The sequence below is a fragment of the Mirounga angustirostris genome, unplaced genomic scaffold (genome assembly GCF_029215605.1).
Source record: "Mirounga angustirostris isolate CCGP_5_RB_7025 unplaced genomic scaffold, mMirAng1.0.hap1 SCAF_6, whole genome shotgun sequence".
Classification (NCBI taxonomy): Eukaryota; Metazoa; Chordata; class Mammalia; order Carnivora; family Phocidae; genus Mirounga; species Mirounga angustirostris.
The window spans coordinates 68331471-68348380 of NW_026991714.1; the positions used below are offsets into that span (position 1 = coordinate 68331471).

The following is a 16910-nucleotide window of genomic DNA, read 5'->3' on the forward strand; positions in this document are numbered from 1 at the left end:
GGGAGGAGGAGGAAGAATGAGGGCGAGGGTGGGGGGGGAAGAGGGGTAAGGGAGGGGGAGAGGAGGGAGAGGGGGAGAAGGGGAGGAGGAGGGCGAGGGTGAGGGGGGAAGAGGGGTAAGGGAGGGGGAGAGGAGGGAGAGGGGGAGGGGGGAAGAGGGGTAAGGGAGGGGGAGAGGAGGGAGAGGGGGAGGAGGGAGAGGGGGAGGAGGGAGAGGGGGAGGAGGGGAGGAGGAGGGAGGAGGAGGGCAGGGTGAGGGGGGAAGAGGGGTAAGGGAGGGGGAGAGGAGGGAAGAGACAGGAGAGGAGGGAAAGGAGGGAGAGGGGCTGCCGGGAGAAGGGCATGTTCCATGTTGGGGAAGAAGGGGCCTGCGCTCAGAGTGCTGGGATGCCACGTGCAGGGAGAAGTGCAGAGAGCCTGTGTGCCCAGCACAGAGACTTGGCGGCCTTGAGCTGGAGCCACTTCCAGTGGGGTCCGAGGGCAGGGGGCGGGGTCCGAGGGCGGGGGTGGGGTCCAGAGGGGGCGGGGCTGGCGCACAGGCTGACTTCTCCCTGTGAAATAGGCGCTGGCAAGGGCTGCACTGTGGGGAGAACCCCAGGAACTTGCTAATCCTCCCTTTGTCCTTCTGTGCTGAGGGAAGCCTAGACCTTCCCTGTTTGTCTCCATTATTTCCTCGGCTGGGACTGGACTGGTGCCAGGTGAGCAGGTGAGCCGGGTCAGCCCAGCAGGTGCAGAGGGGCAGAGCCCGCCGCGCAGACGCGCGGGTTTGCCGGGGCCTCTCCACTCCCAGTGCGCCTGGCCTCGGAAGCCCCCACCCCGAGCCCTGAGCCCGAGCCCCTGCTGCTGAGTGGAGGACACTCCCCACCCCTCCCACCCTCCCCTCCGCCCACAGGTAGGGCCCCATGCCTCCCAGCCAAGCCTGGGAGATGCACCTGCCCGTCCCTCCCCATCCCGCGCCTCTCCGTGTTGTAGGGCTCTCCCAGGGGTCACCGCCTACAGGCCCCGGGGACTTCTGTGCCTGTCCTGCTGGCCCCATCTGGTCCCCACGCCCGCAGGCCTGCCTGGGCCTCCTCAGGGGAGACCAGAAGCAGATTAGAGTGGCACCTACTCTGTGGCCACTTAGGAACTTCCTAATTGGATTAAGAAGTCGTATCGTTGTGCAGGAAAGGGGAGCTAAGCAGCCTTTTCCTGTCCAGAGGGGAATTCAGAGGTAGCAGGCTGTGACCAGTGTGTGCACGAACCGCCACTGGACCCTCCAGAAGGACAGCACTGGGCAGGACTGTCTGGGCGACTCTTTATTAACAGCACATTCGGAAGAAGATAAGGCAAGTAGGCGGTATTTTCATAATGCTGCTAGCGTTTTCCCAGGGTGGAGCCAGGGGACCAGCTCCCACGCCATGTCCCTCCTGACTCCACGCACAAGCAGGGCGGGGTGACGTCCGGACGGCAGACAGCAGGTTCTGTCCTTGACCATGATCGGACCCGGGCCCCTGCATTTGTGCTCGCTTCAGGTGGCTAAGCCAGAGCCAACTCCCTTGAGCAGCTGGGACGCTCCCCGTCTGAGAGCAGGCTGCTCAGGGTTTGGGCTAGGACACGCGGGTACCCGGGCGAGTCACGTGGTGGAGTGGGGTCTTCTCGGCCCCTCCGCGATGCATCCTGTTTTCCGTTTTACTCCAGGGACACGGGCTGCTCTTGGGTCAATCACCGCTGCAATTTTAAACCTGAAGTTGCTTTAAATATTCCCAGCAGGGGCCTTGTGTCCTTGGAGACGAACTTCACGCATGGGCAGCTGTTAAAATATCTCCCTGCGTTGTTTCCCTGTTTGAATATTGCTACAAACGGGAAAGTGTGTAAAAGTAGACTAGGTAACAGATTTCAGAGTTTCTTTGAGCTTACCAAGGGTTAAGTGACTCGCTGGCGTTTAATATCATGATATGCAAATCTTTTACTTTGAAATCTGGAAGTTCTATCTCAAAAAGCATCTTTATTTTCAGCTATAATCATCTGTTTAAGTAAATGTTCCCGTAATTGCAAGGTCCAGATAAAAAGTTTCTCTGTGGAGGCCTAGTGCTCGGCTGCTTGTCTTCAGGGGGATCCGTTATGACTTCAGAGGACTGAAAAGCAGAGCCACTGTGAGGAAGAAAAGAGCCGTCAGCCCAGAGACCAGGTACAAAATGAAAGGCTATTTAAGTGACCGTAGCGCCTCCCGAAAGACCCGACTGCAGCCAGCAAGGCTGGGCGAGGGTGAGGGCCTCAGTGCACAGGCTCACGGCCTCTCTGGGCCACGGGCCAGGGGGCCACGACCTGGAACGCGGGCCACACGACGTCAGGCGCACGTGTGTCTGGGCTGCAGCTCTCCCCGGAACCAGAGGCTTTCGCCCTTGGTCTCTGCTGGAGTGAAGTGGGAATTCTGGGTGAGATTGTGATCGAGTTGGGCTGGGACGGGCCTGGACCCCCGGCTTCTGCCAAGCTCCCCACGGCACCACGGCTCATCCTAGCAAACTAGAGCCTCCACCGTGGACTGCGACCTCAGGGCGGGCTGTTTCCCAGGGACGGATGTACGGCTGGACAAGCAACTCAGTGTTACCCATAACCGGCTCACGGATTTCCAGTTGGCTGAAGCCCTTTATAGCACATCATAGCAGGCTTCCTCCAGAGTTCAAAGTGCGCCTGGCCTCGAAGCCCCCACCCCAAGCCCTGAGCCCGAAAGGAAAGGAGTGGCCAGGCCCTGACACCCATCCCGCTTGCCACTTCGCTCCTCGCTGGTACGTGGTCATTCCCGTGAGGCGTCGGCCCCCTGCCCAGCCCTTGGGCTGACTCAAGCTCCGTTCCTCTGAGAGGAGGAAATGTACAGCCTGGGAGTACAGGGTACCCTTCCTCCTGGGGGTGAGAGAATGTCCTGGCATCGAGATGACCAGAGAACACCTCGCACTTTGCTCTTCAGGGACCCAGTGTCCCCCCTCTATCTGGCTTGAGGATCATCTCCCAGGTGGGCATTGCGGGGGCTCCAGCCACATACCCCAAGTGTAGTTACTATCGGGAGTGTTTTTAAAGGGGAAGGAAGTCATTTACTCTGAAAGAACGACAGATCTTCCCAAACCCCCTTGGACTTCCTCCAAAGGGTTTTGTTGTATCAGCACTGCCACCCGTGCATGCGAATCAGCAGTTCATTTTCCTACAAGGGATCCTCCAGCCCCTCCCTCCACTGCCTAATCGAGGCAAAGCTGCTGGGAGAGAGGTTGATGGGGGGCTGGGAAGGGGCTGCTGGGGACAGTGCGTGGTGGGACCTTACAGCCACTTCCAGGCCCGACTCCCCACAGCCCTGAAGGTCTGCAAGGTGGAGCCCTAAGCAAGCAGCAGCCGATAAGCCACAGGTCCCTGTCCCCCGGGGCCAGCGCTCCATCCCGAGGGAGGCTGTGTAAGCCGCGGACTTACAGAGATGAGGTCCAGCTGTATGGTCCCGGTATTCTCGGGGTCCAGCTGCTTAAAAATCCCTGCAGAGGAAGAAGGGCCGACCCCGTGAGCAAGCGGAGCAGAGACTGCACTGTCCTCCTCCCCGTTCGTCCCAAGCTATTATTCCTGCCCTCCGTCCCTGCACTGGAGAAGGATCTTCACGGTCAACTGCAGACACATCCTGGTTCAGGTGACTTCACCCGAGGCAAAGGGCAGCTGCCTTCACCCCGACAGGACTGAAATGGGTCTTTCCCCAAAGGGCCACTTACTGAACAGTGTTTCCAGTCGAACCAGACAGCGGATGAAATTGTCGAAGTCGATGATGAGCTCATCGTCCGCAAAGCGAGCAACGATGACCTGGTGGAGCTGACGGGGCAGCTTGAAGCCTGTGGTGGGATGAACAAGTGCACGGCCTGGGTGTGAGCGTCAGACAGCGCCCCCGCACCTGCACCTGCTCCCGTGACCCCGCACCTGCTCCCGTGCCATGGACGGACGCATGGAGGTGGCCCTTCAAATGACAACAACTGCCTTTGTCCCTGGGCGCTCTCCAAGGGACTGTTGTGCTTTGTAAAGCTGGTGCCTCCTGCCCTCGCTCCTGATTCCAGTTTGCTTGCCTGGCCCTGCCTGTCTCCTCACCGGCTGACACAAGGCTGTCCAGCCCCACTGCTTTGCCCTGATGCTCGAACTTCCTCTCCTGTCTCTCGCTCTGAAACACCTTGGACACTAGACTCTGCTGGATGCATATGGCAGAAACTGTTCATTGTAAACTAGCATTATTTCCCGCCCTTTTCACAGCAGCAGAATTTCTAATAGGCCATGGCTGCCTGAGAGTGAGACCACGTTTCCCGCCTCCCTTGCAGCCCACGGAGGGCCCGTGACTAAGCCCTGCCATTTGGACGTGTGCCCTGAAAGGTAAGGAGCCTGTCTTTCTCTGCTGTCCACCTGTGGCCAGAACGTCGTGGTGGCAAGCCAGCGTGGCCAGCGTGGTCCCGCGGGACTTAGGCCATTTGGGAGAAAAAAATGGTTGTTTGGGGTCTCTGTGGCAGGATTACATCCCAACCAGTAGAGTGGAGAACCCCATGTTGTATGCGAGGGACTTACCCAAGGGGGGCGCCCAGTGTGCTGAGAACCGGCTCTGCCTGCCCGACCTGCCAGGCTCTCGGAAGGAAACTTGGACCCAAGAGAGCACGGTGGGCGTTTTACTTTACAGTTAGCTTTTAAAAGGGGGATGGAAAGGATGTTTGTGCTGAGCCAACACTGCTTCATTTAACGGGAAGTAAGCGCTCACACATTCTACACGTATAAAGTCCTTACCAGCTTCCTCTAACGCTTTCCGCATCTCATAGGAGTTCATGGTGCCCGACTGGTCCACGTCGATTTCCCGGTAAATTTTCTGGAACAAGCGAAACAGTTACAAGGACCGTAAGGCAAAGCCAGCAGGTGACGAGTTAGCGCGTGCCGAACGGAGTGGTCACGAAGCTTCCCAGCGCTGCCTCTCGTCTGGCCTTGGAATGTCACCCACGTTTCTGCCTTAAATAGCTAACGGTGTCCGCCTCTCTCCGCGGGCTGGCTTGTACATGTGCCTGTTGGTCCACTAGCCAGACACCGTGGGCCGGTGTTGTGATGTCACTTTTGTGCCCGAGCTGTCAAAGTCCAAAGGACAAAAGGTACACAGCCTCTTGAGGACACTGTCAGGGCGGCTGGAAGGTGACCCATTTCTGGCCACTAGCAGGGGAGGGCGGGGAGCAGACCACATCCCTTGCACAGGCTCATCTTTGCTGTTCGCACTGCCCATCCTGCCTCTGGGGGTCAAGTTCCCACCCCTGGGGATGTCCTTCTGCCCCCATGGAGGGGTGTCCCCACACCCATGTCCCTGACAGCCCCATGCGCCCCGCCTTCTGCCCCCCGGGCACCCACCTGGTACTTCTGGATCTTCGTCCAGAGAACGTAGAACTCCTTCAGCCCTAGCTTCCCGCTACCATCTGACTGCCTGCTGTTAAGGACCACCCCTGCGGTGCATCCGTGTGGACGCCCTGTCACCAGATGGCGGCGCCCAGCGTGTATTTACAGGGAGCACCAGCTGAAGCACCTTGCACTGCACTCGGGCCAGAGCTGCATCTATGGGCGGGCGGAGGGCCTGGCAGGGGCCCCAAGCCTGTGGGGAAGGAGACGTCGGTGACGCGCAGAGGCTCCTTGCTGATTCTGGGAGTATTTCTAGGGCCTCGTGTGCAGACAGGAGGTACTGTGAGCCCCCAGGACTAAACTTCCAGCAGCTCAGACCAACCCCTGCCCCCAACGCAGCGAGGCGGGTGGGTAGGTGGCCGGGGAAGGAGATGCCTACGGCAGGCGGCCCCGTGCCTGCAGATAGGGAAAAAAACCACGACCAGAGAAAAACAGATTCATGGGACGGTCGGGGGATGTTTTCCATGGCCCCTCAGGAAACCAGCCGGAGCTGCTGGGGCCCAGCTTGGCGGGCGTCCCCCACCGGCCTGTGCAGGGGGCTAGGGCTTCTCGTGCTCCCCACGGGGGTTCTGAGCAGGACGGGCAGGGGCCCAAATGCCCCGTCTGTACTCTGCAGCACCGAAGGATACGTCCAGCATGTCCACCATGATTTTGCAGGTCTCGATGCTGAAGCCGTCCGACTTGATGTCCTGGCCTAGAAGACAAAGTAAGAGTGATGGGAAAATCCCTGGGGCCGCGCTGTCGCGAGGCCCCCCTCCGCCGCCGGACAGAAACTCATGTCTGTGCTTCCAGGACTGGGGTCACTTCACCTACTTCCCGTGTCACGGGGCTCGTGGGGTCAGAGGGACAGAGCGGAGTGTGTATTTGCCATGTCAGCCTGTGTCCCCGCGGACCGAGAAGCCCCAGGACCAGCCTGCACTCCACTAGGAGAGGAGGCTACAGGGGTGGCTGGTGGGCGGCAGGAGACCCTGGTCCCAAGTGGGGTTCTGGTTCCCCACAGAGCACGAGAGACCCATCCTTTGTCACGTCCTTGCAAACACTGCAAGTAGTAGCAAGTGATGTAGCCTGTCTCAGAGCTGCCCTTGCGGGCACAGAACTCTTTGGACCCGGGCGGAGGCTGGGGTCAGCCGGCGGCTGGGGAGGCTGAGTCCCCTGGGGCCTGGCTCTTCCCCACCCGCCCAGCCTCCATCTGTGCAGGAACAAGGAGGCTTTGATGTCGCACGCCTGAACAGCTCTGTGACTTCACCCGTGCCTGGCGGGTGAAGTCACCTCCAGGCCAAACACCACCTCTTGTCCTCGCCCAGCCTGCCTGGGAGGAACCGGTTCTCTGGGGACCCTGTGCCAGGCACGCTGCGCACGCGCTCTGGGGTGGACAACCCAGCCAGCCCGGCCCTTCTAGAGAATTTGCTTCTGTGTCGGGGGTTAGGCCGGCTTCTAGGTCCCAGGCCCCACTCCAGCTTTGCTCGTTCTTCCAGGAGGCCCGGCAGCCACCTCCACGGTCCTGGAGTTGCTGGCCTGGCTCATGGCTCAAGCAACACGTCAGACGAGGCTCCCTGGCCCGCACACCGGGAGACACTCGTGAACTGTTCCTGTGGTTTGAGCCTGAGACGGGATGTCTGTCCTTCCACCCCGGCAGCGACCCTGCTGAACAGCCGGGGTTCAGGGCCGGCTCCGCCCTCCTTACCTGCTGCTCCTCGGAGGCCGCCCCCTGGCGCCCTCACAGAAGTTAGGTAGCGATCTACCCACGTTACAGGCGAGGAGAGAGCCCACCAGTGGTGGCAGCTCGGCTGCGACCTCTGACCTCTGCCTGGACACCTTTGTTCTTTGTTTCTGCCTGGCGTGGGGCGGCGGGCACAGGTGCTGAGGCGGGAGTGGGTGGCGGAAGGGCGCGGGGACCAGGGCCCCGCCAGGAGGGCACTTACGCTTGGCCAACACTCTCCTCAGGATGGTCTGCAGCTCAAAGGCGGAAATCTCTGCGTCCTGTGGACACGAAGCAGAGTGTGGTTACCCCGGGGCCGCGGGACCGTGGAGGCCCACCCCACGTCAGGTGCAGGAGGCTAAGCCCCCAGACCCGCCCGTGAGCGGCACGTGCACACCAGCTCGAGGCCAACCTCAGGCGCCAGTTCCGAGCTTGACAATATCAGGGGTAAGTCTCCGCTCCATGCCTGCGTGTGGCCCCACGCAACTCCGTCCCCTTTGAGACTCGGATCTGGCTTCCTGTAAGGCCGTTAGGACCGGCTCCTCTGAGAACCACCCGGCACTCTCTCCGTGGCCCGGGCTCCTGGGGTGGTCCAGGTGCCCCTGGGCATGCACACGAACTGCGTAATGGGGTGCAAGCCCTGAGACCGGCCGCGGTCCCATGTATGACCCAACCAGCGACCAGCACAGAAGGGAGTCTCTGTCCCTCAGAGACGGATGGCACTCTGACGGGGAGGCCCAGGCGAGCTGGCTTCCCGTGCACGATGGAGGGAACAGCTCGCAGCAGCCCGAGGCCCACAGGGCTCAGGGACGCAACACGGCCCTCGGTGGCTTGCATTCTCGAGATTCGAAACCCTTCTGTCCCCCCGGGTTAGCTTTGTGAAAATCAAGGATGAGGTCTGAGCCCCACGTCCCAGCTGGAGCGGAAGAGACGAGCCAGGACCCTAGAGTGGGGAGGGGCATGGGTGGAGCTGACCGCGAGCCAGCAGCCCCCCATGGGGGCAGAAGCCCGAGTCCATCCGTGATTCCTCCCTGCTTCTGTGGTTTCCTCTGCCCCTCCGACTGGAGTCCCGTCGAGGATGGGACTGTCCCTCCCTCCCAGCGACCGCACAGACACCCACCTCGCCTGCTAGCTGGGCAAACAGCCTCCTGAACCCGTCCTCGATGTCGTCCTCACTGACGTCTATCTGGAAGGGGAGGTGGGCGTGGGAGGCGGTCAGAGCCAGGAGGGGGCCTCCCCGCCTGCCCCGCCACCCGCGGCCCTGAGGGCCAAGGCACGGGCCTGACACAAAGGACAGTGAAGAACAAAGGAAGACTATTTTCTAGAGAAAACACGAGAGGGATGGAAACTGTGTGGGAGGGGTTAGTGAGCTCCTCACGGGGTCTTCTCTGACCCGAGACCAGAACGGCCCTCTCTGGTCTATGCTAGTGGGGATTCAGAACCAGAACCTAGCCAGAATGTTCTAGAAGGCCTGCGACAGCGGCCCTCTGGGACTGTTCGGTCTCTCCCTGGGAACTCAGGACAAACACAGTGCGGCGACCGAGAAGCCGAGAGTTATCAGGTCCAGGAGAGTGGGAGAACCTCCCTCGACTCTGGATTTCTTGTGGGTGGGCCTCGTTGGAGACCCCGAGCCCTCCGGAGTCACTATTTCAACAGCACCTCTTGGAGCCCTCGAGCCTCAGGAACCTTGTTGCCCAGCGTTTTCATTTTACGAATTAGGAAACTGAGGCCCAAGAAGGGGAGTCATGGGAACCCCAAGTCCTGCGCAGCAGAGGTGAGGGCCGCGCCATGGCCAGCGCGTGCGCTGAGGTGGAGCCTCGTCTGGAGCTGTGGGCACAAGGTCGTGGGGCCACCTAAACCCTGGTGAGCCTGTGTTGTTGCTCTGGGTCCTGGGTCATGTGGGGCAGAGCGGGGGGATCTGGGGACTGCACGCACCTCGTCAAGGTTGGCCTCGATCTCGTCATCGACAACCCTGGAGACAGAAGGAAATCGTGTCACCGAGGTTATCTGCACCCAGTGCCGTGTGCAGGGCCAGTCCTTCTCTGCAGTGAGGGGACTTCAGCTTCGGAGGGTCCTTCCTGGTCCCTGGGATCCCACACCAGGCCACCGAGGGTCCAGTCTGCCGCGCCCGGGTCTCACCAAAGCCAGCAGGCCTGCGGCTGGGCTGAGCCGGCCGGTCGGGCACACGGTCCTGGGTCTTTGACGGGAGCATGCAGCAGTGGCCGTGTCCCCTGCTTCCCATCCGCTCAAAGCCCCTGTGGTCTTTCAGTAAAGTCTCTTTTAGCTAAGCTGCCCTAGCCGGACTATGTCTCCTGCAATCAAGCGCCCCACCGAATAGACTTGGTCGAGACGGCGGCCAAAGCGCGAGAGGCCGCTGTGACGAGAGGCCGTCCTGACGGTGGCATCAGCTGGAAAGGGCCCAGTGGGGTCCAGTGACCACGGAGGCCGTCACACCCTGGCGCTCCCGGGCACTGGGCAGGAGAGGGGGACGCCTGCATGGCCCAGGCTCTGCCCCTGACAGGACCGGGAAGGCCGGGTTCCCAGTCCGTGTCGTTACGATGAACCGGACAACCCGATGTTGCAGACACACAACTGTGCTCAAACCGCAGAGACCCCAAGTGACAACACTCCAGTCCTTCACGACCCCACCTCCCCTGCTAACCCTGGAAGCTGGCAGGTGTCGCAGAATGAGACACGCTCAGAGGACGCGGTGATCCAAGGGTCAGGGAAAGGCCTGCGGAGACAGGGAGGGCGGGGCGGGCAGGCCACCTACTGGTAGTCGGCTTTCTTCTCCGAGAAGACGCGCACGCAGAAGTCCCCGTCCTTGTTGGGCTCGAAGGTGGACGGCACCAGGATGTACTCTCCCGGGGGCAGCTTGAAGCGGTTGAGCACCTCACGCAGGTTGATGAAGGTGTCGGACCTCTCCCTCGCTCGGTGCGTCAGGAAGAAGTTCCTGCTGAGGTGGATGTTGGTCTGTCCGTACATCTGATGGACAAACAGAAACGGGGGGGAGTCAAGGGTCGCTCCAGATCAGGAGAACGAAGGGTCCGGGGGGACTCAGAGGCGCGTGCACCAGGGGGCCCCACGTGTGCCCAGCTCTGCAGAGACGCCCCATCTGCACATGGAGACCCTTGGCGTTCCTCACGGTGACTCGGGGCGTGCGTGGTGTGTGACACACAGACGGAGGTGAGGACAGGGCCCGACCGGGGATGGCAGCCCAGCTCAGCTGTGGTCAGTGTGACCACGGCAGGGCCAGGACCCGCAAGCGGCACTGCCTGACCACGTGGAGCGTACTGCCGGGGGTCAGAGTGCCCCGCGTGCCCCCCCATACAGCTGCGGCCCTGACGGACCCGCTAACACCAGCTGTGGGCCTACTGCGTGCTCTCAGCCCTTCACCTCGTCCCTAGGGTCCCACGAGGTGGATGGTTGGTCAGTTTTACGGAAGAAGCAGCCGAGGTCCAGAGAGGACCCGTAGCTTGTCTAAGGTCACACAGCCTGCAAAGGGCAGAGTTGGGAACTGGGTCCAGGCCTCCCTCTGCTCCCATGCCGTCTCACAGACCGGGCGGTTCCTCGTTGCTCTCAGGCTTGTTTTAGGAGATCTGCTGGACTCTGCGAAGAGCCTCCTGCGGTCCTGGGACCTCACATCGTCTGCCCAGAACTAAACCGTGCACAGGCCCCGTGGGGATTGCCCGGGAGACCCGGCCCTGAGCTCCAACCAGCAGGGCCTGGGACCCGAGCCACCTCACCAGGGCCCAGAGGGCATGGGGCCTCATCCTTCGCAGGCACCAGCCCCTGCCCAGGCCTCACATGACCCCCGAGCCAGCAGTCTAAGCCTTGTGCCCGTTGGGGACCCTGCGCCAACGTCTGCAGACGTACCTCCTCTGGGACCTGCAGGGAGAGAGGAGAACGCGCGTTGCTCAGCTGTGGGGCGGCTGCAGAAAGGCCTCACCACGGTTGCTGGGTCAGGAGCTTTGTTTTCAGCGTGGGCACTGAACGTGGGGTCCACCCATCAGACCCCAGCCAAGTGGCTCTGGTTGGTGCTTCAGGGACGAGTGGGGAGGGTGCAGGGGTCCAGCCCCAGACGGGTGGGGGCAGCTACCCTCTGCCTGGGGCCGAGCTGGGCTTTCTTGAATGTGGCTCAAAATGAAAGGACGTGCAGGAGTGAGTGTGCGGAGTCCGTGCTCCCTGTCCCGAGCTGCTCCCAGGCCCCACGCCGGGCTGGGCTCCTCCCAGCCGGACACTGGAGCAGTTCCTGCCCTCACGGTATTCCCAGATGGGGCCCAGGAAGCTCTGTTCTCGATTAAGTCTCCTCTGTTCCAAGGAGAGTGGTGCCAGGCCTGGGGGGTCTCAGGAGACGCAGGAGGCCCCTACAAAGAGCGGACTATCTGCGAAGCTGTGGGGGCCCAGGCAATGGCTTGGCACCTGTGGGGACCTCGCGACTTCTCCCAAGACTGGCCGGGCCCGGTGGGGCCGGCTCTTGTGAAAGCTTCGCTTTTCCGTGGCCGAGCTCCCTGTCTGGGGTCCCACCTCCCGTCCTGCCTCCAGGGCTGAGACGCGTGAAGGAGGGAAGGGGGCAGTCCCACTGCTGTGCCGCCTGCACCTCATAGATGCCAAAGCCGATGGTGTGCATGTCCTCGCCCATCTTCCTTTGCCTTCGCCGGTGCTTCTGGATGAGACCCACCAGGAAGGTGCAGCCGCTCTCCCCGTTCTCCTGGTCCTCGTCCTCCTCCTCCAGCTTGATCAGGTACTGAGGGTTCATCCAGAAAGTGTCTGCGCCCAGAAAGGGGCCGGACCCCGTCACTCCGGAGTGGGAGGCCTGTGGGAGCCCTGCCCCAGGGCGCTGGTGTGCAGGGGCGGGGGACCCCATGCCCTCCCCACTTCCGAAACCCATTTACAGGAAGGACCTGAGATTCATTCACGTTTAAGGGTAATCGTGCTGACTGCCTCCCTCTCTAATGGGATAAAAAACTCTGTTGGGGAAAGAAAGGCACCGTCCAGTGCAGCACTCTGTGCAGCCCTGGCTGCCTGTTCTTCAATAAAGTTTAGGAACACAGCCGTATCCATTCATTTAACTGCCTTCGGGCTCTAGCCGGGAGCGTGACAGAAAATGATGGCTCGTGAAGCCCCAGATATTTGCCATCTGGCCCTTGAGAGAGTTTGCCGACCCCTGATCTAGCGGGTGGGGGAGAGATTCTTGTCTGGGGCAGAGCGGCTTCCCGGCACCTCTGGAACCACCATGTGGTGGCCGCACGCTTGAGGTGAAGGGTTAGAAGCTCCGGGGCTGGAGGGACCTGTCCTCTCGCCCGACGACCTGCTCTGCGGCCTAGGATGCCGCTGGGACCCTCAGGTCCCTCATCCGCAGCAGAGGATCCACACGGGACCCAGACTTGCCACCACAGAGTCCTTCCAGACCAGCTCCACGGCCAGACTGTGCGCTCAAGCCCCCGTGAGCTCGCGGCCTCGGGCAGCTCACTCAACCTCTGCAGGCCGGAGCCCCTCATCTCAAAGATGCAGCTGACGCATCTTTGCGTCGTGGAGGCCGAAGGACTGGCCTCTAGAAACCCCTCGGGACAGTCCCTCGGGCCCAACGTGCGGGATCACGCGGACTCCGTTTCTGGGGCCCCGGACCACAAGGCAGAAGGGTCACGGGATCGCGGAGGGAGGGACCTGGAGTGTGGGCAGCGGTTAGGGCCCGTGGGTGAGGTCCCTGCGGGGCCCAGCTGCCTGGGCTGCCCGTGGTCAGAGTGGCCGTGGACAGAGTGGCCACAGGCGTGAGCTGGGACCGGGCGCGGCGGGGCCTTACTCGGGTAGTTTCGGCAGCCTCCCGCGGTGGAGCCCCGTCTCCAGTTCCCGTCCATCTTGGTGAGTTTCCACTTCTTGTAGGATTCGCTGGTGAGGGTGTCGGGGGTCAGGTTGCAAATCTCTAGGCGGGAGTAGTGTCTCAGGAAGTCGCTGAAAGACATCCTGGCAGAGGCGAGGACATGGGCACCCAGGTTACAAGATGACCCCCGGACACACCTTGACCTTCCGCCAAGGCCAGACGGGGAGCTGCGGAGGCTGGGTGGAGCCGCGAGCCAGGCGGCGCGGACACAGGTGGGGCGGCCACGCAGCCGCGGCCCAACCCTGCTCTCCTTAGTGTTGGGATGATCCTAGCAGCTGGGAGAACAGCCCCTTCTCTCCTGTGGGATCTGAACGGGCTTCTCTGTGAAGCTACTCAGCTTCGAAACCCCACTGTTGAGAGGGGCAAATGGGGAAGGTGCACGAACAGTTTCATTCAGGCTCTTCCAGTGGATTTAGGAGAACAGAAGCAGCTCCCACGCCCCCGTGCCCCCGGCAGGATCATCTGGCTCAGCTCCCGGTAGAGCCCCTGGGCAGACCCCCTCCCTGAGCCCTGATGGCCTTACCAGAACTCCCCGTCCTCCTGCCGTTGGGTCAGCCGCTCCCTCACCTCGGGGTCCACAGTGTTCCAGTTGGGGCAGCTGGAGACCAGGGGACAGGATGGGTGTTAGAAGAAGCCAGCGCCGGCAAGGGTGCAGGCCCGGGGACACGCTCCGGTGCCTCGGAGGGCCCAGACTGCCCTGCGGGGAGCGGCGCTCATAGCCGTGGGCAGGGTGGGGAGGGCAGAAAGAATGCGGCCCGTCGGAGGGAGAAGGGTAGTGCAGGCGGCCCACCCCTGGCAGCTCTCGTAAGGGGAACTGAGAGTCCCCCGAGTGGCTGAGCTGGAGGCACCTGACATGGCCGCGCCCCCCTCCCCACCGCCCTGGGAAGGCCAGGCCAACAGCGGACCATGCCGGAGACAGCGTGCACTGCAAGCTGATGGAAGGGGCCCGACTGGCTAGAGGGGCACCTGCTGCGAGCGCCCCCAGGGTGGGGACCTTACCCCCCAGCATGGCTGCCAGCCTTGGGCCCTCCTCCCTCCTGGCCCCCCAGAACCTCCTGGGGAGGGCACCCCGCTCACCCGTCACTCCACTTCCCGGTCCACTCCACCTCTCCCCAGGGGTTGCGGATGCGGATCAGCTTCTGCAGGCTTCCCCCACTCTCGACCTGAAGACGGGGAATGGGGAGCAGAGGGGGAGATGGGGGTTCAAGCCATGCCCAAAGCCCCTTCTCCACGAGCCAGGAGGGGTCGGGTCCGTGTTACACGGGGGGTTACGAAAGGGAGAAGGGCTGGACCCCAGGCCTCTCACGGCTGCTGAACGCAGACCGCTCTCAGGGTCCGGCCCTCGGGGGACGTCGTGAGCCTCAGGCGCCCACGCACGGTGCCCCCGAGCCTCCTGACTAGCGAAGGCCGTGCTGCTCTCTCGGAGCTCGGGGAAGCCTTGCCCTCTGCCACAGGAAGTGTGCGGATGAGACGTGGACTCCCTGCCCACATCTCCGTGAGTCCTGGGTGGCGGGTGGTGCTACGGAGGACGTGTGGCACTGGGAAGGGGTAACCGCGGACACCGTGTCAGTGACACAGCGCCCTCCCTCCGGGGGACGTGTTTAGGAGCAAAGTGTGGGCTCTGCGACTCTTGGCTCGCAGACCCAGGACAGTCTGGGAAACCACATTTGATGTTTACCATTATACTGTTCTCCCAGCGTTTCCATAAACTTGAGCTTTTTCAAAATAAAAAGATGCATGTATGTCGGGGGTGGGTGGAGAATGAAGTGAAAACTGGAGCTTGAAAACACCACCGCAAGCCCCAGGCGTGTCAGAAGACGCGGGGCTCCGTGCTGGGTGTGAGGTCGGCTGCTCACCCGCCCGTGTGGTGTTCACGGCGGCGGCAGCGACGCGTGGGTGTGCACCTGCCCCAGGCCGAGCGCGTCGCACCGGGGGCCAGCCCCGGGGGGCGCTGTCCCCGTCTGACTTGAGGGCACTCCGGGGCGGAGTGTTTGAGGAACGCGCCCGGCCAGGCAGGCAGCTGGTGAGAGGTGGTCAGACCAGGAATTCGGGCGCTGACGCTATTGCGAGGTCAAACGAGAAAGCACTTTGTGCAGAGACTCCACCCTGTGCGGCCGCGACCTGTTTTCGAGTTTCTCGCCGGTCCCTTAGAGCAGGGCGATCGCGAGCCAAGCGCAGGGATAGGCCCGAAGCCGGCCTTACCTCCTCGGCCCCGGTGACGGAGTACGCGTGCCCCTTCACCAGCTTCTGGAACGTGATGGCCTCGGAGTCTGCCAGGCTGGTGATCTGCAAACACGGGAGGAGTCGGGCCGCTGGACGCAGCCTCGCTCCGCCTCGCCCTGCCCCCTCCCATCCACCGGGCCCCTGCGGCGGCTCTCAGATGGCGGGGACAGCCCAACCAGCGGACGGGCATTCACGACCCTCTGCAGGACCCTGGGGCGGGGCTGCTGGCCCCGGGCTCGGCACAGACCCTGGGGCGGCATCGGGTGGCCCAGGAGCCCGTGGTCTGGGCCAGCCCCTTTGCGGGGTTCCCCGAGGACGGTTCTGTGTGTGGCTGCCTGCAGGATTTGCTCCTGCTCTATCAGAACTTCCTCGGGGTGTCCCCGTCCCCCCGACCGCAGGGAGGAAGGGAGGCTGGTAGGTCTGTCTCAGTCAATGGGAAGAAGGGCTGAGGGCAGGATCTGCAGAACAAGCCAGAATCCCTGCCTGGAGTCTGGTAGAGAGAAGACCACAGGCTGAGCCCCAGCCCGGGCCTAACGCACAATCCCAGTGCAGTTTCAGCCTCCCCAGAAACCGGCTTGGCCCACACGTCTCCACCCCCGGAGACGGGGTCGCCTGCAGGATGAGACCCTCCCCCAAGGAACACGGGGGCCTCCCAGGAGCAGACGTCCCGCCCCACCCTCTCTTTGCTGGATGGGGTGCCCCCGGCTTCACGAATCACCTAATAAAGCCAATTACATCTTCATGTTTACTAGGTTGAGTTTTGTTTTTCAGCACATCGGACAGAGACTCCAGCCCCAAGAGTTGGGGCTTCTCTCTCTGTCCCCAGGGAGAATGCGTCCCGGGTGGCACAGGGCTCAGGAGTGGGCTCAGCCTCTGTCTGGAGGAGGCCTGGGGACAGGATGGGGTGCGCATCTCCCTGCTTCCGGGGAAGCCTGCAGGCAAGGCCACCATAAGGAAACAGCCCCTCCAAAGCCTCCCACAGGCCCGCGGACGCGGCAGCCGAGAAGAGGAAAGCTGCCGGGCTCCAGGCCACGCGGACAACCTGGGGGCAGGTGTCTGCACGGGGTCCCTCCCCCGGGACCAGCAGAGGGCAGGGGACTTGTGGAACTTGTGGGGGCTGATGATTCACAGGAGGTGCCCTCGCCCCACCAGCTGTCCCCTACACTGCCTGGCTGTTGCTGGCCACCCCTCGGTTACAGGTGATGCCCAGCGTGGTGGACGGGGAAAGGCTCGCGCCCGCTAGACCACACAACTCACATCGATGGAGCAACCGAGGAGGGAGCCTTTCTGCAGAGCCTTCTGGATGATCCTGAACAGGTTGGGAGGAGCCTTCCTGAGCTCGTACCACTCGGCGATGCCGCCCGTGAAGTCCTCAAAGCCCTCGGTGGTGGCACCCCCCGAGAGTGCTTCGTAACAGCCGTTGACCCTGAGGGGGGACAGATGCTGCTGCTGCTTCTCGAGGTGCCCCCCACCCAACCCTGACCCCATGCCTCCTTGGCTGGGGGCTCCAGGGACCCTCCCTGCAGATACCCCGGGGCCTGGGCTCCGGCAAATCTCCTACAGTCTGACAGGTGGAAGGCCCTGGGAGGTCATCTGGCCCGACCTCCCATACTGTTTCTGCGTCCTGACAGCAAAGAGCCGCGCGGCCCACCGGCTGTTTGGCATTTACAGCTTAGAAAAGACAGCAACTCGC

The 16910-nt window shown here is 62.4% G+C and overlaps 1 protein-coding gene across 2 annotated transcripts in view; it reads right to left on the reverse strand.

Moving 5' to 3' along the window:
• Positions 1-1279: 1279 nt before the first annotated feature.
• Positions 1280-16910, reverse strand: part of CAPN2 (calpain 2) — a 40562-nt gene continuing 24931 nt past the window's right edge. The window contains exons 5-21 of one of the 2 annotated variants that reach the window (XM_045877676.3): positions 16475-16643; positions 15197-15280; positions 14072-14157; positions 13518-13592; positions 12917-13077; positions 11714-11883; positions 10990-11001; positions 9887-10098; positions 9049-9085; positions 8234-8299; positions 7337-7394; positions 6044-6108; positions 5370-5438; positions 4767-4845; positions 3722-3838; positions 3435-3493; positions 1280-2129 (exon numbers count right to left, since the gene is read on the reverse strand). In XM_045877676.3, coding sequence (XP_045733632.1) covers positions 2106-2129; positions 3435-3493; positions 3722-3838; positions 4767-4845; positions 5370-5438; positions 6044-6108; positions 7337-7394; positions 8234-8299; positions 9049-9085; positions 9887-10098; positions 10990-11001; positions 11714-11883; positions 12917-13077; positions 13518-13592; positions 14072-14157; positions 15197-15280; positions 16475-16643 — 1543 coding nt within the window. In that variant the 3' untranslated portion in view covers positions 1280-2105. The remainder of the gene's footprint in view (positions 2130-3434; positions 3494-3721; positions 3839-4766; positions 4846-5369; positions 5439-6043; positions 6109-7336; positions 7395-8233; positions 8300-9048; positions 9086-9886; positions 10099-10989; positions 11002-11713; positions 11884-12916; positions 13078-13517; positions 13593-14071; positions 14158-15196; positions 15281-16474; positions 16644-16910) is intronic. The other variant, XM_054508136.2, reaches the window with a different exon arrangement.